The following is a 23,318-nucleotide window of genomic DNA, read 5'->3' as shown; positions in this document are numbered from 1 at the left end:
AGCTCCACCCCTCTGGGCCTTTCTTCTTAGAATGTAGAAGACATGGGTGTAGCACACACCCCGCCCCCCCCGCCCCCTCACTGTACACACATCCCTGAGCCTGGGAACATCTGAATTATGTTTATTAGGAGAGAGGGAGGCTCCCTTGTCCTCACTCTTAACACAGTGCAGAGTCACCAAGCCTCTGCCCTTCCAGGTAATAGCATAGTGGAGAGGGAGAGGGTGAACAGAAAGCCTTAGTTCTAAAAACAGGCCAAAAAAGAGGAGAAGGTTTACATTTTCCTCATCACAGAGGGCTCATGGACCCAATCCACCTCTGCCCCTCGCCCTTGGCAGGCTCAGACGTCAATGGGCTCCCGGCCTCGGTTCTGTCTCTTCACCACAAACACCCTCTGTCCTGACACGGTCACCAGCAGCGTGTGTTCTCCAAAGACCACTGGAGGGGAGACACACCTTCCCAAGCCCCAGGAGAGGGAAGGGAGCACAGAGTTAGTGGGGTGCAATGGCCTTCATGGGGTCACACACAAACTGGCTGGGATCAAGAGCCAAAGAAACTCAGTGGTTCAAGGCTCAGAGATCTGAAGATGGGACATCTATATTCAATCCCTTTCTCTTACTTTCTCATACTTCTGAGAAAGTAAGTATGAGAAAGGGGTGAATCCCAAAGGGAAGAAAGTGGCCAGAACCAGGGACCCCAGGGGGAGATGGTAGAGGGTGATAGGAGATAAGTTTTTTTCTCTGAGGAGAGCACCCCCACCTCTGGGAGCACCCCACTTCCCATCACCATCACCAGGGGCTGGGGCTCACCCGACAGGCGCTTGAAGGGTATGTTCATGCCATGGTGTAGCCGGAAACCACAGGCTGTGCTGACCAGCTCAGAGATGGCACTGGCTGCCTGCTCATCATTCTCTAGATCCCCAGATGACTGCATGCAGACAGGGAAGGAAGATGGCAGAAATTAGGGAACAGAATTGGGAAAGAATTCAGGAACATCACTTTGGCTCTAGCATTGGTACTTTCTTCCTCTCCACTTCCTAGCACCCCCCGAGGTCACCCCAGTTTTGGAAAAACAAACCTAAAATTTTCCTATGATGTTGTTGCCCCTCTAGATGCCATACTGGTTCTCATGCTTATACTGGGCTTCCCCTGATGAGCAGTGACTCTCATTCATTTCTTTACTGACCATTCTTTTCTAATCTTTGAAATTCAATTTCTCTCCCTGTCCCCACTTACTTGATAAAACCACATTCTCAAACATCAGTGCCCACCCACCACTGACTTGTTCAAGGTTCCATCTTTTCCTCAGTCTTCCCACTTGCATGGTCTGCAGAATCTGAAACAAACATCCCTTTTGTCCTTGACCCCCTTTCTATTACCTAGCCCTTCGGTAATGATGTCACAGTAGCCTGGTCTTCCTCTTTTCTGGTGACTGTTGCAATTTCTCCCTACTTCCTAGATATGAGCTGTCCACTAGGTTAAGTTCAATGCCTTTTGATCTCTTGGACATTCTGTACCTCTGTTTCCTCATCTGTAAATTGGAGACAACAGTACCTATCTTATGGGCTCTTGAGGGTTCCGTGAGATAATATTGGTAAGGTGTTTAGAAGAGTTCCTAGCAATATAAACTGCTGTTATTCTATGTCAAATTTGTTGTCTAAAGTTAATCCATCAAACCCGGTAGGGCGTGGCTCAGCGGTTGTGCATCAACCTATGATTCAGGAGATCTCGGTTGGATTCCCAGTCAGGGCACACCCCCAGGTTGCAAGCTCGATCCCTGGTGGGGGACCTGCAGGAGGCAGCTGATCAATGACTCTCTCATTGATGTTTCTCTCTCCCCCCTTACCTCTCCCATTCCCCAATTAACTTCCTTTAGTAATTTCCTGTTAAAGGCACCATCATTCTAGGCTTAAGTCCAAAGTCTTACTGAATGGAGAAATACCTTCTCTATTACCTATCTCTAGTCATTATGAAGATATATTGATTCTTCCTTTAAATTCTCTTCTCCCCTTGTTCCTTCTCATTGCCACTAGTCCAGACATACATAGATATCCTTCCGCAGCAGCCTTCCTGCTTCTGGATCCCTCCCTTCTGGCCCATCTTCGCACCTAATAGAACAATCTTGCTTAACTATTTCTCCGCTCATGTTTCTGTTCAAAAACCCTTCAAAGCTCAGATTACCCGTCATGAAAGGCCTCACCCAATTAGATCTTTCCTTAACACATCCTTTTCTTCTCCCAAACCTTTCCAAACTTTTCAACATAAACCCACCATTAAGTCAGACAGGCGGGTGTCACTCCTGAAAATATAGCCGCCTCTCAGCCCTCTCCTTTTCTGCATGTTCACAACTATCCTTCCTTTAAGCCCAGCTGAATTTTTATGTCCTCCAAGGATTCCTTGTCATAACACAAGTTATAACTTTAAGGGTTGAATCCTTCATTTTCTGGACTCCTTCAGGGGTCTTTACCACTGGCATTGCTTTCAACTTTTAACCTTAAGCCTTGTCTCTAGCTACACTGAAAACTTCTAGAGCTAACACTATATTGTACTATGGAACAAAATACAAAACCTCTTCAATAAATACCAAATAAAGACATATTAGAGAATAACTTGGGTAATACCAGTTATCAACACCTGTAACCTGTAGTTGTCTGACTTTGGTAAAGTTAGTAAACCCTTTTACTTCAGAACAGTTACCACACTAAGATTCCGGAGATTTAATTATTAAGAGCTTACTATATGCCAGGCATGATACCAATTAAGACCAAATTAGGTTAAACTGGGCAATGTTAGAAAAAATCACCGGGCCATGTGTACTTGGGGGGTACCCCCTCCCTTGCCCAGAACGCACCGCCAGCACTGCGCCTTCACTCAGCACCAGGTAACCGAGCTGATCAGGAATTCGCTCCAGCCCCTGGGTCAGTGCAGAAGTCTGGTGGGTAAAGATGCAATCAGTCAGAAGCGCTGCTAGGAGGATGGCCCTCGATACTCTTCACTTGCAACCGAGTCTCTCATGACCCGCCCCTGACCTCCTTCTCTTTCCCAAGCGAGGACCCTTCCAGACCCTTTTCTCTCTACATGGCCATTGTCAACACTGATATTCTTGAACCTCGCTCTGTCCTCACCCTCCGCTCCTGGGCTCCCTTAGCCTTCCACATCCCACCATTGCTACCCCCGGAGGCGTTCGTAGCCCCAGTAGCCAATTCTCCATGTGACCAGCTCCTCCTCCGCAGACTACAACCTCCCACAGATCCCTCCTCGGCCTTCAACGTTGCCACTCTTCCCATCTCCAATCCCTCTCCGTGCAGGGGCGAACAGGAGGGGAGGAGAGACTGCGGGCCCAGGAAGGGGCAACCGAAGAGATTGGGAACAGGGTCGCGGAACCCCCAGCGCGTCTTCCCGCGCATGCGCGCTCACTCACCATCGCAGCCTTAGGTGGTGTGGGGCGCACCCTACCAGATAGGTAGCTTCCGGCTCCAGACCCAGGTCACGTGCTCCCACCAGGCCGTCTCCTCCTCCAGCCTTGCGCCCTGGACTTCAGCCCCGCCCCCAGAATGCGATTGGAGCTTTACTACGTCATCAGGCTTAATTTGCCACTGCAGAGAGCCGCTTTTCGGAGGCTCACGCGGATTGGTCGTAAATCTTTAACACCCCTCTCCCCGCCCCTCGCCCAGGGAGCGGGAGAAGAAGCGGGAGGAGTTGGCAAAGGGGTGGACCCGGAGGGGCGGGGCTGGAGGGAGCAGGGTGGGAGGGCTGAAGGGTGGGAGGGCTTTCTGTCCGGGCTAGACTGCCCACAAAGGCGACCAAGCGGGAGAGTAAAGAGGAAGAGCGTGACTTGCTTGTGAAAAGCTATTTAAATATTCTTCTTCCGCTCACTCTAGACAGCTGTCTGTTTAAGATAAGGATTTGTTCCCGAAACGTTGTTTCTTCCTGGGATTCTATGAGGAGCCATGTGATGATGAATTGAGTCCCCCGCTGGGCAAGACAGCTTCAACACTGAATGCTCTCTGCCAGGAAAAAATTAGAAACAGTCATTTTTTTAAATATATGGGTGTCATATAGGAATTTTGTGTTTTAATTTAAATAGTTTCTAGACTTGCTGCAATACTAATGTGACCGAGGCAGTGATGGTAGGTAGAATGAAGGATGATTCTAGAAATAAAACAAGTACTTGTTGGCAGAGGATGTAGAGAAATTGGAGGCCTCATACATTGCTGATGGAATTGTAAAACGGCGCTGCTGATATGAAAAACATCAGTAGTTCCTGGAAAAGTAAAATATAGAGTTACTGTATGACTTAGCAATTCCACTCCTACATGAGAGAATCGAAAACATATGTTCACACAAGAACTTCTACTCAAATGTTTATAGCAGCATAATTTATAATATCACCCAAATGGAAACAACCCAACTATTCCTAACCTGAAGAATAGATAAGTAAAAAATGACATATCCATACAATGGAATGTTATCACTGTAAAAAAGGAATTAAGCACTGATACATGCTACAGCACGGATAAACATTGAAAACATTATGCCAGGTTAAAGAAATCAGACACATATTGTGTGATTCTCTTTATGTGAGATGTCTAAACTGGACAGAAAATAAATTAGTGTCACCAGGGGCTGGGAGGAGGGGGTAATAGGGAGTGGCTGCTAATGGGCATGGGGTTTCTTTTGGGGTGATGAAAATGTTCTGGAATTATATAGTGATGATGATTGCACAACCTTGTGAGTGTAATAACAAGAACTGAATTGTACACTTTAAAATGGTAAGTTAAATCTTGATATAATAAAACTAAGTACTATTGCTTGAGGAGAAAGCTAATTAGAGAAGTTACCCTTTTTAAAGGAAGGTATGTTTATAATATAAAATTTAAACTGGAGGAGGATGTAGTAGAGAGAGAGAGTTTTGTGGAGATGTTCAATTTGCAAAGCCTCCCCTGGCCTTAGTATTGATGATAGTTTATTGCATCATTTTATATGTATTTACTGTTCAGAGCATTTCCATCCATGCACTCATCTAACCTTCACATTACCTACCCTATAGTATCCCCATTTTGCAGATGAGGAAGTGGAAACTCAAGAGAGGTTGAGCCTTGCTCACAGGAACACAGCTGGCAAGTGGCAGAGCCAGATTCCAGTCTAAGTTTGCTGAAGCTTAGGCTGTTGCTTTTTCCATTGCTCCATGGGCCAACTATGTTCTCTGTTATTTTAAGCTACATTTAATATTACTGAATTTCCTGCCCTCATTTTTCTTGACGCAGAGGAATGCTTAGCAGGACAATGCTCATCAGCCATCATTAGAATTGTTTCATTTTCACAAACAGCTTGAATCACACAGTTATGTAGAAAGCAAAGTTTCTCAATCTTTCATTCAGCAAATATCCATTGAGCACCTTCTAAGTACCAGATACTCTCCTTGGAATTGGAAGCATAATAGTGAATAAAAACAAGACATATTTTTTGTTTTGTTTTCAAGGAGCTGTGAGGGAGAGGGTGACCCAGACAATAAATAAATAAATAAATAAATAAATAAATAAATAAATAAATAAATAAGAAAATAAATGTTAATTGATGAGAAGCATTATGAAGAAAAATAAAGCAGAGCTCCACTTACATCAAGTTCAACAACATAAAAAACTAAATAATGTATCATTTAGGGAGGTACATATATGTATATGTATCTAAACAACAGGGATATATATCTCAAAATGATAAAGAAGATCAAGGGAATAATAAAATTTGGAATAATGATTACTACTGGGATAGAGAGGGGGATGAGATAAAAAGAAGTACAAAAAGTTTAAAAATACTGATAATTGCTCTAGACTGAATGTTTATGTCCCCCTTCAAATTCATATATTGAAACCTAATCCCTAATGTGATGGTATTTGGAGGTGGGGGCTTTCGGGAGGTGCTTAGGTCAGAAGAATAGAGCCCTAACGAATGGGATTAATGATCTTATAAAAGAGGCCCTAGGGTCTCTTTGCCCCTTCCATCGTGTAAGGACACAGCAAAAAGATGGCAGTCTATGAACCAGAAAGTGAGCTCTCACCAGACACTGAATCTGCTGGTGCCTTGAGCTTGGACTTCCCCAGCCTCCAGAAATGTGAGGAATAAATGTTTGTTGTTTATAAGCCTCCTTGTCTCTTGTGCTCTGTTACAGCAGCCTGGATGGACTATGGCAATAATATTCTATCTCTTAAGTTCTAAGTCTGTGAGCATGAGCATACATATACACACTGTTTTTAATACATGAAAGATTTAATAATTTCTTAAAATCTTAAAAAAAAGTAAGTCTGTGACCCAGCAATTTCACCCCAAAGTATATACCCAACAGAAATGTGTACATATGTTCACCCAAAGACATGTACTGGAAGGTTCATAAAAGCTTTATTCCTAATAACTCAAAATTGAAAACTACCCGAATGCCTATCAATAATTGAGAAGATAAATAGAGTCCCATTCACATAACAGAACACTATAAAGCAATGAGAATGAAATGATACACAACCACGTGAATGAACTGCACAAACTGTTGAGTGAAAGAAGTCAATTCCAAAAGAGTACAGTTTGTGTGATTCCATTTATGTAAAGTACAAAAACAGGCAAAACTAATTTATGCTGTTAGAAATCAGGATGGTGGTTATCCATGGGGGAAGTTCTGAAACTGGACAAGATGGGTATTTCTGGACATTGCTAATGCTGGTCCTTGATCTAGATGCTGGAGTTTTGTGTGCATTCAGTTTGTGAAAATTTAGTGGACTGTACACTTATAATATGAACTTTTCCTTTATGTATATTATACTTAAATAAAAAGTTCAAAAAAAAAAGGCAGAATGGGTGCCGGAGCCTGCCGGCAGTCGAGCAGTAACCTGATTGAGGGGGTGAGGATTGGAAAAGAAAGACAAGAGACAGGATGGGATCGGGAGGGCTTCAGTACGTGACTGAGCCCCGAGTTTATTTTTCAGCTTGTAATTATAGCGCATTCAGTAAGGCAGCGGTTTAATCAGTAACCTTTGTCCCATGTATGTTCCCCACCTAGCTCTTTGTTCTCATGCATACATCATTGGTAGCCCTGTTCCTTGTTCTCGTACATACATCATTGGTAGCTGGGACATGCTGCACTTCTAACCCGGCCACGGTTCCTGGATCAAGGTACCTCCCTATGCCAGCATTGTTAATCTTAAGCTTAGCCAAGTCCCTAAGGAGGGGGAGCGGGGGGAGCAGGGCGAGTGCTAGCACCGCTGCCCACCACTCGGGTCAATGCCTCAGAGATTTCTCTCTCGATGACACTAGGGCAAGCGGGCCTCCCGGGTCTTTCTCCCTGGGCAGCACCTCGCCCGGCGGGTCCTTCCCGGGGGGAGTCCCGCCGGCTCCCCACAAATGGGAGGATATAGAAGGTTGGGAGGAGTGATGTGTGTGCTATTTTATATCAAGTGTGCAGGATCAGCCTCTCTGATAAAGTGACAATTAAACAGAGACCTGAGGGAGTGCAACATGCCATTATTTATCTACCCAGGGGGAAGAATATTCTGAAGACTGCTCATGAGACTTGTCTTAGACTATGAGTTCCTTAAACATAGGACCTGGTATGCCTTTGAAATTTCAGTATCTAGCACATCGCTAACCTGAAAATTGAATAGTTTTTTTGTGTTGTTTTTCTTCTTCTATATTGTCCCAGTCACTTCCAGTACTTCCTTCTGGTTTCAGACACTTTTTCTTTGGCCTCATGGTCTCTAACTCTGCTCTTTGCCCTTCCATGGTACTTTCTTCTTTTGAAAAGGAGGGAACAAATGCTGAGATGTGAAATAACGTGTTTACATACATCCTAGTGGCAGAGCTGGCCTCCTTCCTCTTGTCCAAGCCATTTCCGCGTGATCTCAATACTCCTTCTGTCAGCCTATTAGAGTAGCCTGGCTGGAAACCACACATGCTTTCATTCGCCCCCAACTTGACCCCCTTCCAACACATCCACCTTGTCTCACCAGGAACTAAGTGGTTCATATCTCTAGTGTAGCACTTACTATACTTCACTGCAATTCTTTGTTTGCCTGCTTAGCTCACTTATACCTTGAGAAGCATGGAGGTCAGGGCTGTGATATTTTCAACATTTTATTCCCAAAGCACACGACTATTCCCCTGTAGTCTTTGAAAAGTGCTGGTTGAATGGATGTGTCAGGGTTAAGAGAACCAGGAAAGGCACAGTTGGAGTTGAGAAGTCTGTTGATGTGTTTTATAACCCAGAAGATAAGAGGAAAGGAGGTTGTGTGTGAGAGGCAAAGAGGTCTAATTTCAAAGCAAAAAAACACACACCCAAAAACCTGGAGCAACAGTAGCAATCGCCAGAATGGCAAAAGCAACAACAATCAAAGAAGCCCCAGCAAGATGGGAAGAGAAAACAAATTAGAAGCCATCTGAAGTCATAGAGATAAAGCTTTACGCCCAGGTTCTTCCTATAGAGATGAATTTGCATCCTCCATGCTTGCTATTGCTCTCCTACAATTTTATTGCAAAGTTGAAAGGGATCCATATAATGAAGACATTGAAGATTCCCTGCATGTTAATAACCTGGTGAAAGACTGGGCTGAATTTGTGAGGCTGGCAGAACTGCCATGCCTGGAAGACCTGGTGTTTGTAGGCAATCTCTTGGGAGAGAAGCATTCTGCTGAGGGGAACTAGATTGAAGAGGCAACCAAGAGAGTGCCCAAACTGAAAAAACTGGATGGCACCCTCGAAATTACAGAGGAAGGAGAAAACTAACACCACATTTTCTGCTTTGTGTTAGCTTATTTAAATGTTGTAAGAACAATAGATAAGTTTTGTATAATTGTCTATTTTAGAAGCTCCTCATCTCTGGTATTCTGTTACAGCAGCCTGAATGGACTAGAGCAGTAATGTGTTTTTTCTTAAAGATTCTATGTGGGGCAAAAGTTTTTTAAGACAAAACGAATCTCTGATTCCTGCTTTTTTTCCTTAACCTATTCAGTGTTTCTCCCCTGGAATGGTAGCATTAACTTTATATATTGCAGCCCTCTTTTCAGGAACTGTACATTTTCAATTTATGGCACATAAGAGGGCTTCAGGCAGGGGCCTGTTAGCTAGATACCCTGCATCCTATTGTTTCTGAGTTGCCTAGCAAGGATTTGCCTGCCATGTATGTCCTGCTCTTTCTCAACTACCTATAAATCGCCCATTCTCACTTCTAAAATCTAATACCCTGCCCCCCTCCCCCATTTTCTCCTTTGTCCAAAATATCTTATACACCCAATATTGCCTGACCATCTTTGGAATTTTCATGACCACGTGGATTCCCCATGCACATGTATTAAAAACTGATTTTCTTCTGTGGGGAAAAAAAAATCTGGATTGAAAAAGAAAGTGCTAAAGGAGGCAGCAAAGATTCAAAACAAACAGAAATTAGCCATAAGTTAACCACTGTATTAGTCAGAGTTCTACAGAGAATGAGGGAAAAATAGAGAGAGCTATTTTAAGGAATTAACTCAGGCAATTGTAGGGGCTGGCAAGACCGAAATTGGTAGACTGGCAGGCTGGAAATTCAGGGAAGAGTTGACGTTGCAACCTTGAGTCTGAATTCTGCAGGGTAGCGGGCTGGAATTCAGGCAGGGTTTCTATATTATTACAGTCTTAAGGAGAATTCCTTCTTCTCTGGGAAACCTCTGTCTTTTAACTTGAAGCTTTATGAATTTGATAGTCATGCAATAATTATGAGTTTACCAAGTTAATCCATGCAACAGAATGCTGTAATGAGACACCAGTTAAGTTGTAAACTGAAAGACTCCTACCTTTCTTGTGTGTCTCTGGCTGAATATATAACCAACTCCCTTTAGAAAGGAAGAGTAGTAGGAGACAAGCTCACAGAAGTAATGGGGGCCAGATTATGTAGCATCTTATAGGAATTTGATTTTGCCTCTGAATTAGTGGTTGTTAACCTTCTAAAAATTACTATGCCCCTTAGGAGACTTTTTAGATTTCATTTTCCTAATTGCTACCCTTCCATAAAATTTTAATACCATAGATATAACATATTTGTTTATGTACTGTGGCTCTTTGGAATGCCACAGGCCATTGTAATATCTGAAGGAGTGAGTAAGGAGAATTTCTGGGGCAATGGTCTTGTGAAGGTGAGAAGGGATAGGGTCTAGTAAAGGGCTGGATAAGAGTACAGACATTTCATCCATGGGAACAGAGGGGCAGGCTGATTATATGGACACGGATGCTGATAGGTGGATAGATTATGGGTGGGGTAGTCTGTGAAACTTTTTGAGAAGTGGGAACCATGGTCATTGCCCGAGAGAAGGTGAGATGGGGTATTTGGAGAGGCTCAGATGTGAGCCTAGAGTGAGTGCCTGAGAGAGTGGATGACAAGATCATTGGTGGAGAGCAGCTCATGGAACTGAAAAGCCATAGTGTTGAAAGATTCACCTACATGTATTTTGGTGTTTTTTTCTGTGTTTTTTTTATTTTTATTATTACTTTTACTTTTTATTTTTTAATTTATCTTTATTGTTGAAAGTATTACAGATATCCCCCCTTTTTTGCCCCATTGTTCTCCACGTCACATCCACACCCCCCACCAGGCCTTCACTGCACTATTGTCTGTGTCCATGGGTTATGCATAAATGCATATATGTTCTTTGATTAACCTCTCCCCACCCATTTCCCACCCCTGCCTTCCCACTGAGATTCATCAGACTGTTCCATATTTCTGTGTCTCTGGATCCATTTTGTTTTTAAGTCTATTTTGTTTATTAGATTCCACATATAAGTGAGATCATGTAAAATTGAATCAGGAAGAATCAGAAAATCTGACTAGGCTAATAAGAACTGAGGAAATCGAAGCATTAATAAAAAAAAAAACTCCTGGCAAACAAAAGCCCTGGCCTGGACAGCTTCACAGGGGAGCCTTCTGATTCTTTAAGCTGTAGGCTTAAATAGATTATTAAAATTTTTTCTTGCTTTTTGAGGTAAGCGTGCAGTGCTATGAACTTCCCTCTTAGAACTGCTTTCGCTCTGTCCCATAGATTTGGGGTTGTGTGGCCCTTTTCATTTGTTTCCAGGAAGTTTTTGATTTCTTTCTTGATCTTATTGGTAACCCTTTCATTGCTTAATAACATGCTATTTAGCCTCCATGTGTTTGAATGTTTTTGAGCGTCCTTACTGTAGTTGCTTTCTAATTTCATGCCATTGTGATCTGAGATACTTGATATGATTTCAGTCTTCTTGAACTTGTAGAGACTTGTTTTGTGTCCTAACATGTGGTCTGTCTTTGAGAATGACCTGTGTGCACTTGATGGGAATGTATATTCTGCAGCTTTGGAGTGAAATGTTCTGTAAATATCAATTAAATCCATCTGATCTAGTGTACTATTTATAGTCAATGTTTCTGTGTTTCTTTCTTCACTGGAAGATCTATCCAGTGAAGTCAGTGGGGTGTTAAAGTCCACGACTATGGTTGCATTGCTGTTGATCTCTCCCTTAAAGCCCTTAAGGTTATTGCCCTTATTTATTGCAATTTTAATTCTTTATGCCTGTGTTTCTCTATTTCTTATTATTATTACAGCAGCCCCTTCAACATTTCTTGCAATGCTTCTATTTCTACTTCTATTTACAGCAGTCCCTTTAACATTTCCTGCAATGCTGGTTTGGTGGTAATAAACTCCTTTAGCTTTTTTTTTTTAATTTGGTAAGCTCTTTATTTCACCATCAATTTTGAATGATAACCTTGCTGGATAGAGTAGTCTTGGTTTCACATCCTTGTTTTGCATTACCTTGAATACTTCATGCTATTCCCTTCTGGTCTGTGGAGTTTCTGATGAGAAGTCAGCTGACAGCCTGATGGGAGCTCCTTTGTAGGTAACAGATTGCTTTTCTCTTGCTGCCTTTAAGATTCTCTCTTTGTCTTGAATTTTTGGCATTTTAATTATGATGTGTCTGGGTGTAGGTCTCTTTGGATTCTTCTTGCTTGGGACTCTTTGTAGAGGCCTCCTGAACTTGTGTGACTTTTTTCTTGACCAGGTTAGGGAAGTTTTCTGCCATTATTTCTTCAAACAGGTTCTCTGACCCTTGCTTACTTTTGACCTCCTCTGGCACTCCTATGATGTTACTATTGTTCTGTTTCATGTTGTCCCACAACTCCCTTAGACTGTCCTCCTGTTTTTGAATTGTTTTTTCTTTTTGGATCTCGGATTGAGTGAGTATTTCTATTCTGTCTTCTAATTTGCTGATGCGATCCTCAACTTCCTCTAATCTGTTGTTCATTCCTTCCCATGTATTCTTTATTTCTATGTCATTCTTAATTTCCTTCATAGTTTCTATATCTTTTTTCATGCTGCTGAGCATCCTTACAATCAGTATTCTGCACTTTGTATCTGATAGATTGCTTATCTTTGTTTTATTTAGCTCTTTTTCTAGAGACTTCTCTTGTTCTTTCATTTGGGGCTTGTTTTTTGTCTCCCCATTTTGGCTGCCTATTTGGGTTTGTTTCTAAGTATTAGGTAGGCCTACAAGGACTCTAAGTTTTTTTGGATGGTCCCTGGTGTGGCCAATGTCAGACACTGTTTGTGACTGGCCTAGAGTATCCTGTTTGGAGCTATCAACAACCCTCTCCTCTGTTGAGGCTGGGTGCATTTTGACAGGACCAAGATGCACACCAAAGTCTGCTTTTCCAAGGCCCAGGTCTGGAAGCAGATCAGGCAAAGACTCAAAGCACTCTGAAGTCTCCCTCTGCCAGCAGGATGATTAGTCTGATTATCTTAATGAGACTCAGGTTGGAGAAACTCCACAGGGTAGGGGGAGAGGTTTTCCAGCAGGGTGGAGCAATTGCTTCCCTTCAGGCAAAAGCTGCTTGGAAGGTAAATGTCTGCCTCTGCAATATAAGGGAATAACTTGGCACAGGAATCCATAGGGGTGTCCTCTGAGCTCTATTTCCAGAGCCCACAACTCTAGATTCTACTCACATAGCTCCAGTCCACTCTGCCCTCCCTCTGCTGGAGTCCAAGGTAAGTAGCTACACATGAAACTTTGTGCATTGGCTTTTTAAGAGGGTGCCTGCATTTCCAGCTGTCTCCCCCTGGCAGACAGAAACCCAGCTACTTTTCACAGCCAGATGTTATGTGGGCATCTTTCTGAGTTCTGGTGCTCTTGGCTGGGAAGCCCAGCCTGAGGTTTAGGCCTCAGTGGGAACCCCCCACAGCTGCGGTATCCCACTGGACCTTCAGCTGCTGCCTGTGGGAGCCCAGCCAGCCCTCTTGCACCTCTGCACTTCCTACCAGTCTCTATGCAGTCTCCACTTTTCCTCCTTGGTTATGAGGATGCTCTCCAGCTCATCTTCAGTTGCACTTGGTAATTCAGGATGGCTTTTCTATATTTTAGTTCTAATTCCAGTTTGGTCCCTGGAGAGTGTCAGTGTAGCTTCCACTCAATCCACTGCCACGTTTCCCCTACATGTATTTTGAAATCACTGAGTATTTGGACACGCAGTGAATTGAAGAGATCAACACTGAGCCAGGATCTGACATTGTTTAGAAGTAAAAGGAAGGAAATGGTGGCTGGCGGATAGTAGGAGCAATTTGCAGTGGGATCTGAAAGGCAGTGAAAAATAATTGGCTTGATTCCCATTTCTGGTTAAAAAAAATGAATCTGGGAGAGGGACAAGTGAGGATAGGAAAACGTGACTTCAGAGGAGTAGCATTGTGACCTGGAGGGCAAAGGCCCAGGGCCAGACAGTCAGTGACAGCTAAGTGACCAAGCAAGCTGAGAGGTTTTCCAGCAGGATGGAGCAATTCTAGAAAAGAGGGTTCTTTTCCTGGTTTCATTAGAAGGTGGGTATATATTGGTTGGGGCAGGCATTTTCATTTAAAGGATTCTGATGATAGGATGAAGATGTATAAGTTTATAGAGCTGCTAGTGCTCTATAGAAGGGCTGATTGGATGGGAGTCCAGTTGGTTCATTGATATCACTGTGGACTTTTAAGTAACATTTTATTGCATTTGTGGAGGAATAGTCCTATATTACTTGTGTTCAACACTATCAACTCATCCTCTATTCAGTCCCTGAACCTCAGCTCAGGACTGCTATTAAAAACTTGCAAACTAAGAACAGAGAGGATCCAAGGAGTAAGTGGAAGTTATACTCATGTCCTCTTAGGACCAAATCAGAAATACAACTAAATTATAGAACAATCGACGGGAATAACTAACTGAAGTCTAGCTGAACAGAAGTCTTATAACCAAGGATTTACAGAAGAAGTCACATCAAGAAGGAAGGGTGAAGACACAAAAAGGGCTGGCCCCACACCTACATGTGATGGTTGAGAATCTGAAGGGACATCTCAGCTGCAAAGTTCCCCCCTGAGAGTGAGGAATCTCAACCCCATGCCAGGCTCCCCAGCACAGAGCACCAGTGCCAGGAGAGGAGGCGCCCCTATAACATCTGGCAGTGAAAATCAGTGGGAATTCTGTCCATCAGGTTAGATGCTAGAAATTCAGGCACTCTCTTAAAGGGCCAATGCACAATGACTCATTTGGGGCCACTTCACTCTGGGATCTAATGAAGAGAGGGTGGCTCAGAGGCAGTCATACAGGGAAAGACTGGGTTGTGTGGCTTAGAGGAGCAGGCTGGAGGGACAGTTGCCAATGTCCCTGTGCTGAGTCCCTCTCCCACACTGCCCACAGACCATCTTTTCTGAGTTGAGCACTCCCCTCCACATGGCATTAGCCTAGGGGAATGTACTAGATCCACCTTCCTGACTCCTTGTGGCCCTGCCCTGCCAAGCTCATGCACTACAGAGGAATCTTCTAGCTGCAGCCAGTCTGGGCCCACAGTGCAGATTTTCTTAGTAGGTAGATTCAGGGAGTGTCAGAGATGCAAAGGGAGACACTGAATTGTTTGACTCTAGGGCAAGGGCCATATCCCCCTGCAGGCCCTGACCGAAACCACCATTCCTGTACAGATACCTCCCTCCACACAGCCAAATCTTAATCTGTTTTAGCCTCATGAACTCTACTGGCCTAACCCTGATGACTCCTTGAGGTCCTGTCCCACCACAAAGGTCTGCAGGCCCCAGGTACTTGGTGGCTAGCCTTCATTGGTGTACCCTGAGACTTTTGCTGAGTGGTCACAGACCCAGCACTGGCACTGAGTTTGAATCTGTATCAACCTGGTGAACACCACTAACCCCTACCTGGTGACTCACTTAGAGCCTCCCTCAAGCAACTCATGTAATGCCAGAGGCTCTTTCAGTGACTGAGCCTAATAAGCAGCTGACAGGCAGAGGTGAATCTTGGGGTGCCTTGGGCCTTTTGCTGACCTGCCCCCAGGCTCAGTACTTATGGAAGCCAGCCTTGGAACACAGCTTGGTCCCTCCAACATGCATCCAGGCTTGAAGAGGCAGCCACAAACTGTGGATCACTTTGTAGTTCATAACATGTGGCCCAGGGCTGGTCATAGGCAGTGTCTGACATTAACCTGCACCAAAGGCCCCAGAACCAACACACCCAGTGGCAGACTTCAGACCACAACTGAGCATGAACCAATTAGCTCCATAAGCAATACACCCAAAGGGAGATCTCAGCAGTCACCAGACCCTGCTGTGTCAAATTCCACTTCATGGGTTCAGCTCCCGCACAGCAGCTTGTCCACTGTGGTTAGGGTCAATCCTCATAGTCAGCCAGCCTGATGGTCAACCTTACCCATGGGAAGGCCAACAGCAATCAAGAATCAACTGCAATAGGAGGGCTTACAAAACCCACACAAGAGACATATTGGATCACCTAGATCAGGTGATCAGGACAACTGTGCCATTGAGTCTCACAGGACACCTACTACATAAGTCCATCATACCAGGACTGGAAGACATAGACGATATACCTAATACACAGAAACAAATACAGAGACGCAGCCAAAATGGGGAGGCAAACATACCCCAAATGAAATAGGAGAAATCTCCAGAAAAAGAACTAAGTGAAGTGGAGGCAAGAAATCTACCAGATACAGAGTTCAAAATAATGGTTATAAGGATGCTCAAGGAACTTAGGGGAAGAATGAACAAATTCAGTGAGAACTTCAACAAAGCGATAGTAAGCATAAAAAAGGATATAGAAACGTTAAAAAAGAACCAGTCAGAAATAAAGAATGCAACATCTTAAATGAAGAATACACTAGAAGGAATAAATATACCAGATGAAGCAGAAGAGTGAATCAGTGATTTGGAAAACAAGGTAGCAGAAAACACCCAATTAGAGCAACAAAAAGAAAAAATTTTTTTAAATGAGGATAGTTTAAGGGGTCTCTGTGACAACATCAAGCATAATAACATCTGCATCATAGGGGATAACAGATGAAGAGAGAAAGCAAGAGATTGAGAAACTATTTGAAGAAATAATGACTGAAAACTTCTCTAACCTGGTGAAGGAAAAAGACACACAGGTCCATGAAGCACAGAGTCCCAAATAAGATGGACCCAAAGAGGCCCAAATCAAGGCACATCATAATTAAAATGCCAAAGGTTAAAGACAAAGAGGAAATCCTAAAAGCAGCAAGAGAAAAACAGTTAGTTATCCACAAGGGAGCTCCTATAAGACTGTCAGCTGATTTGTTAACAGAAATATTTCAGGCCAGAAGGGACTGACATGAAATAGTCAAAATGGTGAGAAGCAAGGACCTACAACCGAGATTACTCTACCTGGAAAGGCTATCATTTAAAATTGAAGAAAAGCCAGGCCAGGCGTGGCTCAGCAGTTGAGCGTCGACCTAAGATCCAGGCAATCAGGGTTTGATTCCCAGTCAGGGCACATGCCTGTGTTGCGGGCTTGATCCCCAGTTGGGGGCATGCAGAAGGCAGCCGATCAATGACTCTCTCATCATTGATGTTTCTATCTCTCTCTCTCCCTCTTCTTTCCTCTCTCTGAAATCAATAAAGATATATTTAATAAAATTGAAGAGATAAAGAGCTTTCCACACAAGAAAAAGCTAAAGGAGTTCACCACCACCAAACCAGTATAGATGTTAAAGGGACTTCTTTAAGAAGAAGAAAGAAAGGAAGGAAGGAAGGAAGGAAGGAAGGAAGGAAGGAAGGAAGGAAGGAAGGAAGGAAGGAAGGAAGGAAGGAAGGAAGGAAGGAAGGGAGGGAGGGAGGGAGGGAGGGAGGGAGGGAGGGAGGGGGAGGGAGGGAGGGAGGGAGGGGGAGGGAGGGAGGGAGGGGGAAAGAAAGAAAAGGAACATAATTATAAAGAATAAAATGGCAATAAATACATACCTATCAATAATCACTTTAAATGTGAATGGATTAAATGCTCCAATCAAAAAACATAGGGTACTTCAGAGGAATGGCAGTGTGAGACACCCTTGGTCTCTCCCCATGAAATTTCAACAAATTGATCAGCTATGACTCAACAAAGGATTCCCTGCTCAACATATAGGCATGCCTGAGAGATCCATGCATTGAAACATCTAAGGTTAGGCAAACAGGAACAAACAAGGGAGGCAAGAAGGCAGAGCTCAGATAGCCACAGACACAGCCCTGCAGCCAGAAGCCTGTGGCTGTCTCATCCCGAGAGGGGAGGAAGCCAGTGGTAGTAGGCACTTCCTTTGGCTGGGAGGAAAAAAGAGTCTTGGTGAGCACTCTTTCAGGAGTGAGTGATGAGAACTGTGGATGAGCCTGTCACGATGCCTGAGCAAGGACACAGTGCAGGGGTTCTGCCTCAGCTGTCTGCTTGCTGTCAGGTGGTCAGTATACCAAGCAAAGAAATAGAACCACAGAGCCCTGCTTCCACTTAGACTCCCAAAACTCTCTTCCCATGGCCCTTGACATCACGTTGAGGAGCACATTATCCACAAACCGAGAACTATTACAACAGAATCACTATTTCCCTGTTACTGATCCCCAATTGGGGCACGTTGGGAAGGACACCACAAAGATCCCAGGTCTTAATTACTGAGAGCACAAATCAAACCCCACCCCCAAGCAATGCAGCCATACTGATGGCAGCCAGAGAGGTCAACTTTGGGATTTCACAGAGCTAAAAAAACTTGTAATTCAGTGCCACCTACTGAAAAGACCTCTTCACAGAAAGCTGCTAGAGAAGGGCCAATAATACATATATGCCTAGACAGAGAAGGAGCCCAGCAAATATCATGAATAAGCATGGTAGTGAGGCAGCTCAGAAAGAAAATGAAACATCTCCACATGGAAAATTGGAACACATGGAAATATGTGATATGAATGACAGAGAATTCAAGATTGCAGTTCTGAAAATGCTCAACAGCATGTGAGAAAATATAGTCAGGCAATTTAATGCACTTGAAAAACAAATTAATGAACAAAATGAGTACTTTAACAAAGAGATTGAAACTTTAAAAAAGAACCAAGCAAAAATCCTGGAGATGAAGCATTCAATTAAAAAGATCAGGGGTGAACTACTGAGCATAGGAAACAGAGACTACCAGATGGAGGAAAGAATTAGTAACGTCAAAGACAGAAATCTAGAAATGACAGAGAGAAGAGAGAGACCTGAACATAAAAATAAAAAAAGAAAGAGCTCTACAAGAACTATCTGACTCCATCAGAAAAAGCAATGTAAGAATAATAGGCATACTAGAGAAGAAGAGAGCGAGAAAGGAAAAGAGAGCCAATTCAAACAAATAGTGGATAAGAACTTCCCAAACCTATGGAAAGAGCTAGATCTTTGAATCCAAGAAGCAAACAAAACACTAAGTTACCTTAATCCAACACCGAATTACGTCTCCAAGGCACATTGTAGTGAAACTGTCAAAAATTAATGACAAAGAAAAAATTCTCAAAGAAGCCAGGGAAAAGAAGTAAGTAACCTACAAAGGAAAACTCCCATCAGGTTATCATCAGGCTTCTCAGCAGAAACTCTACAAGACAGAAGAGAGTGGAACCAAACATTCAAATGACTGAAAGAAATTACCAGCCAATAATAATATATCGAGCAAAGTTATCCTTTAAATATAAAGGAGAAATTAAGACTTTTCCAGACATACTAAAGCTGAGGGCATTTATCACCAGAAAACCTCCATTGCAGGAAATACTCGAGGGGGTTATTCTACTTGAAACAAAGAAAATAAGGTCACAACACTACAAGTAAGATCACCAAAAACTTATAGCATAAACAGGGACAACTTGTGACAATAAAAATATAAAAGGAGAGGGAGTAAAGATCTGAACTGGCAAAGGAGGATGAAGATCAGGTGCACTCAAAAGAAAAAAGAAACCTGTTGTACATATGCAACTTTCTTTTTCATAAATCTAAGGGTAACCACATACAAAAACCCCCAAACTGAGATACATAGCTTAAAAAAAAGAGGAAACAGGAAAGAAGCCTGAAATACCGCCGAACAAAAATAACAGACAGACCACAAAGGAAAAGAACAAACAGAGGCACAGAGCTACCAGAAAATAAGGATAAAATGGCTACAAAGATGGGCATTTTATAATGATAAAGGGGACACTACATCAAGAAGACATAACAATTCCTAATATATATTCACCCAATCAGGGAGCACCAAAATATATCAACTACTCACAGAACTAAAAGGAGAAACAGACCAAAACACAATCATAGTTGAGGACCTTAATACCCCATTGACAGCTCTAGATAGATCATCCAAGCAAAAAAATCAATAAAGAAATATTGGTCTTAAAAGACATACTAGACCAATGGACATAATTGACATTTACAGAGCCTTTTATCCCAGAAATCAGATTATACATTCTCCAGTGCACATGGAACATTCTCAAGGATAGACCATATGTTGGGTCACAAAATTAACCTCAAAAAATTCAAGAAGATTGACATGATAGCAAGCATATTCTCTGGCCACAATGTTTTGAAGTTAGAAATCAACTGCAAAAGGAAGGTAAAAAAAAAAACCCACAAATATATGGAGATTAAACAACATACCATTGGAAAATGACTGGGACAAAGAAGAAACAAAAGGTGGGATCAAAATATATAGAGAGACAAATGAGAATGACAATAGGACATATCAAAACTTCTAGGATGCCACATTAGCAGTAATAAGAAGAAAGTTTATATCATTACAGGCCTGCTGCAAGAAACAAGAGAAAGCCCAAGTAAACAACCTAATATCACATCTTAAAGAACTAGAAAAAGAAGAACAAAAGCAACCCAAGTTAGCAGAAGAAAGGAAATAATAAAAATTAGAGCAAAATTTCCCTGGCCAGCGTGCTCAGTGGTTAGAGCATTGGCCTGTGCACCCAAGGGTTTCAGGTTTGATTCCTGGTCAACGGCATATACCTGGGTTGCAGGTTCGATCCCCAGCCCTGGTTGGGGAGTGTGCAGGAGGCAACCAATTGATGTGTCTCTCTCACATCAATGTTTCTCTTTCTCTCTCTCTGTCCCCTCCCTTCCTCCCTTCCACTCTCTCTAAAAATCAACGGAAAAAAATGTCCTTGGGTGAGGATTAACAAAACAAAAAACCAGAGCAGAACTGAATGAAATAGAAAACAAAAAGACTATATGAAAAATTAATTCAATAAAGGGCTGGTTCTTTGAAAGGATTAATAAAATGGACAAACCCTTGGCTAGGGTCACTAAGGGAAAAAGAAAAGACCCATATAAACAAAATCAAAAATGAAAGAGAAGTTACCACAGACATACAAAGGATCATATTAGAATACTATGAAAGATTATATGCCACCAAATTCAATAACCTAGAAGAAATGGATAAATTCCTAGAAATATATAATGCTTCTAGACTAAATCATGAAGAATTGGAAAATCTAAATAGACTGATCAGCAGTGAGGAAATTGAAACAACTATCAAAAACCTCCCAAAAAATAAAAGCCCAGGACCAGATGGCTTCGCCAGTGAATTTTACCAAACATTCAAAGAAGATTTAAAACGTATCCTTCTCAAACTCCTCCAAAAAATTGAAAAAGAGGCAACACTTCCTAACATATTTTATGAGGCCAGTATAACCCTGATACCAAGACCTGGCCAGAATAACAAAAAAAACCCACTGCAGATCAGTATCTCTGATGAATACAGATGCAAAAATCCTAAACAAAATACTGGCAAATCGAATAAAACAATACATTAAAAAAAATACATTATGATCAAGTGGGGTTCATTCCAGGGGCACAATGACGGTCCAACATATGCAAATCAATCAATGTAACACACCACATTAACAAAAGAAAGGATAAAAATCTTATCAATAGATGCAGAAAAAGCATCTGATAAGATACGACATCCATTTATAATTAAAACACTCAATAAAATGGGAATAGAAAGAAAGTATCTTAACATAATAAAGGCCGTATATGACAAACCCTCAGCCAATATCATACTCAGTGGTGAAAACTGAAGGCTTTTCCTCTATAATCAGGAACAAGACAAGGATGCCCACTCTCACCACTCTAATTCAACATAGTTCTGGAAGTGCTAGCCAGAGCAATAAGGCAAGAGAAGAAATAAAAGGCATCTAAATCTGGAAGGAAGACAAAAGGAAAGAAAAAAGGTGTGTAAAGGAGCAGAAGCATGTAGGTGTTACAATTAATGAGGTGAAAAGGTTAGAAAAGCAGAAACAGTCACTGGGAGTGCAAATGATGGCATATGACAAAGAACTCAGACCCAACAACAAGTTGTCTCAGAGTGTGTACCATGGAACGTCTTCCCAGGGATTTCTGTCCCCAGATACTAGGTCTCACGCATAGGATGTCACAGATTACTCTTACCTGGCCACTCCCAACCATTCTCTGCACCCGCACCCCTTTATAGCAGAGGATGAGGCACTGCCACGTGGGCCAGTTAACCAGGCCCTGGAGCATGAGTACTGACCTCCCGCCTTGGTGAGGCACAAGGCCTTGAACAGACCTCAGCAGTCACCTCTGCCATCCCCACCACAGGCTGCAGAAGGATCCCAGGCCTCAGCACCCACGGTTCCAGCATACTACAGTTGCTCCCAGCCCTGATCATTGAATATTACAACCCCTCAGGACCACCTCCTTACCCAACCCCACCATGATCCCTTGAGCACAAACTGTTCTCCTAGGTCCTCTTCAGATTCCCACTCAGCCCTCCTTTCGGCATCAGCTGGCTCTTCCTACTCACCGGGTGGTAGTCACAGCCCCGCCTCCTCCGGGTCCCTCACCTCCCCTGCCAGGCCCTCTGGGTGCAGACTCTTCTCTCTCATCCTCCCCAGTGCATGGTTCCCCAGTAGCCGAGGCAAAATGACAAGAAACTGCACAATCACCCGTAAGTGATGCTCGAAGTGTTCTTTTTGCTATTTGAATGGGAATTCAGCTGAAAAGGGTACTAGAGCATGGTGAACAAGAGGCCAAGCATGAGCCAGCAGGGAATGACCTGGCCGCTATCCTGTACAGACACATTGCCCGGTAGTACAGAGATTCTGACAGTGACTCAGTTTGATGAAAATGGCTGGTGTGACTGGGGTGCTGTGCGGGTAGACAGTATGGTGATGAGGCTGGTGGCCAACCAGGAGACTGTGTTGGAAATGTATTGAACATTTTAAGTGGTCTCAACATCCAAATAGTGGTATTATAATCCTATAGCTTAGCAACTTTTGTATTAATAATATGATATTGCATTTGCACATCCAAAAATTCTCTGTGTGTGTTTTTCAGCATTTACTGTGTAATGCTTAAGTGACAGTTGAAAAATCATGCTGCACATGAGGAAATATGCTGTCATTATTGCACTGTCCTGAAAACAGCATTTTGCTTCATTTTACTTAGTCATGAAAATGTTTAGTTCAGTTTGGGCTTACTCATACCTTATAATCCTGCAGACTTGCTGTGTGTTTGTGAAGCTGCTTGGTGCTAGGCCTTGGCAAAATTAACGACTGTGTGTCAGAGTGATGTCTTCCAACCAATGAGTGATATTGTTTCAACTGTTTGTGTGTGCTTCAGAAGCTGGTTCTAGAAAGATTTAACAAGCAAGGAAAATCAAATGCTTCCACTTTCGTTTTCTTCTCTTTCTTTTTTTGCCACCTCATCAATTATATAATATGTCAAAAAGCCTTTGTTTTTATGCTTCAAATGCTCTAAATTAATAAAAAGTAATAATTGCCATGCTATCTTTTATTTTCAAAATGCTTTAGTGACATAGCCTCATGGTAGAAATATCCCACAGTAAAAAACAGGTGTCACCTAGAACGTGCAGATATTTTTGTTGACTTTTAATTACTGAAGTAGCATCACTTAAGAATGCAGATATAAAATCCTTTGTTTATATCAAGGCCAACAAGGTATTTTTTGGAGTGCATGTTAGTACAGGAATCTTCAAA

The 23,318-nt window shown here is 42.7% G+C and overlaps 1 protein-coding gene and 2 pseudogenes across 2 annotated transcripts; 2 read left to right on the top strand and 1 right to left on the bottom strand.

The window, feature by feature from the left end:
• Positions 1-105: 105 nt before the first annotated feature.
• On the bottom strand, positions 106-3,508 carry LAMTOR4 (late endosomal/lysosomal adaptor, MAPK and MTOR activator 4). 2 transcript variants are annotated; one of them, XM_016217843.2, is made up of 4 exons: positions 3,419-3,508; positions 2,849-2,929; positions 808-925; positions 106-453 (listed from the first exon to the last, which is right to left on the bottom strand). In XM_016217843.2, exons 1-4 carry the CDS (start codon positions 3,419-3,421, stop codon positions 407-409), a joined length of 249 nt encoding a protein of 82 aa, XP_016073329.1. In that variant the 5' UTR covers positions 3,422-3,508; the 3' UTR covers positions 106-406. The 2 variants fall into 2 exon arrangements, with proteins under 2 accessions (XP_016073329.1, XP_016073328.1); XM_016217842.2 differs by having other exon boundaries at positions 106-436.
• A 4,842-nt stretch (positions 3,509-8,350) lies between these two features.
• LOC148093519 (dynein axonemal light chain 1 pseudogene) lies at positions 8,351-8,763 on the top strand (annotated as a pseudogene).
• Positions 8,764-10,300: 1,537 nt separating this feature from the next.
• LOC107540837 (actin-binding protein WASF3 pseudogene) lies at positions 10,301-22,535 on the top strand (annotated as a pseudogene).
• The last annotated feature ends 783 nt before the right edge of the window (positions 22,536-23,318 follow it).

The sequence above is a fragment of the Miniopterus natalensis genome, chromosome 3 (assembly GCF_054644295.1).
Source record: "Miniopterus natalensis isolate mMinNat1 chromosome 3, mMinNat1.hap1, whole genome shotgun sequence".
Taxonomy (NCBI): Eukaryota; Metazoa; Chordata; class Mammalia; order Chiroptera; family Miniopteridae; genus Miniopterus; species Miniopterus natalensis.
Note: the sequence above shows the minus strand (reverse complement) of the source record. Positions and strands in the feature narration are given on the sequence as shown.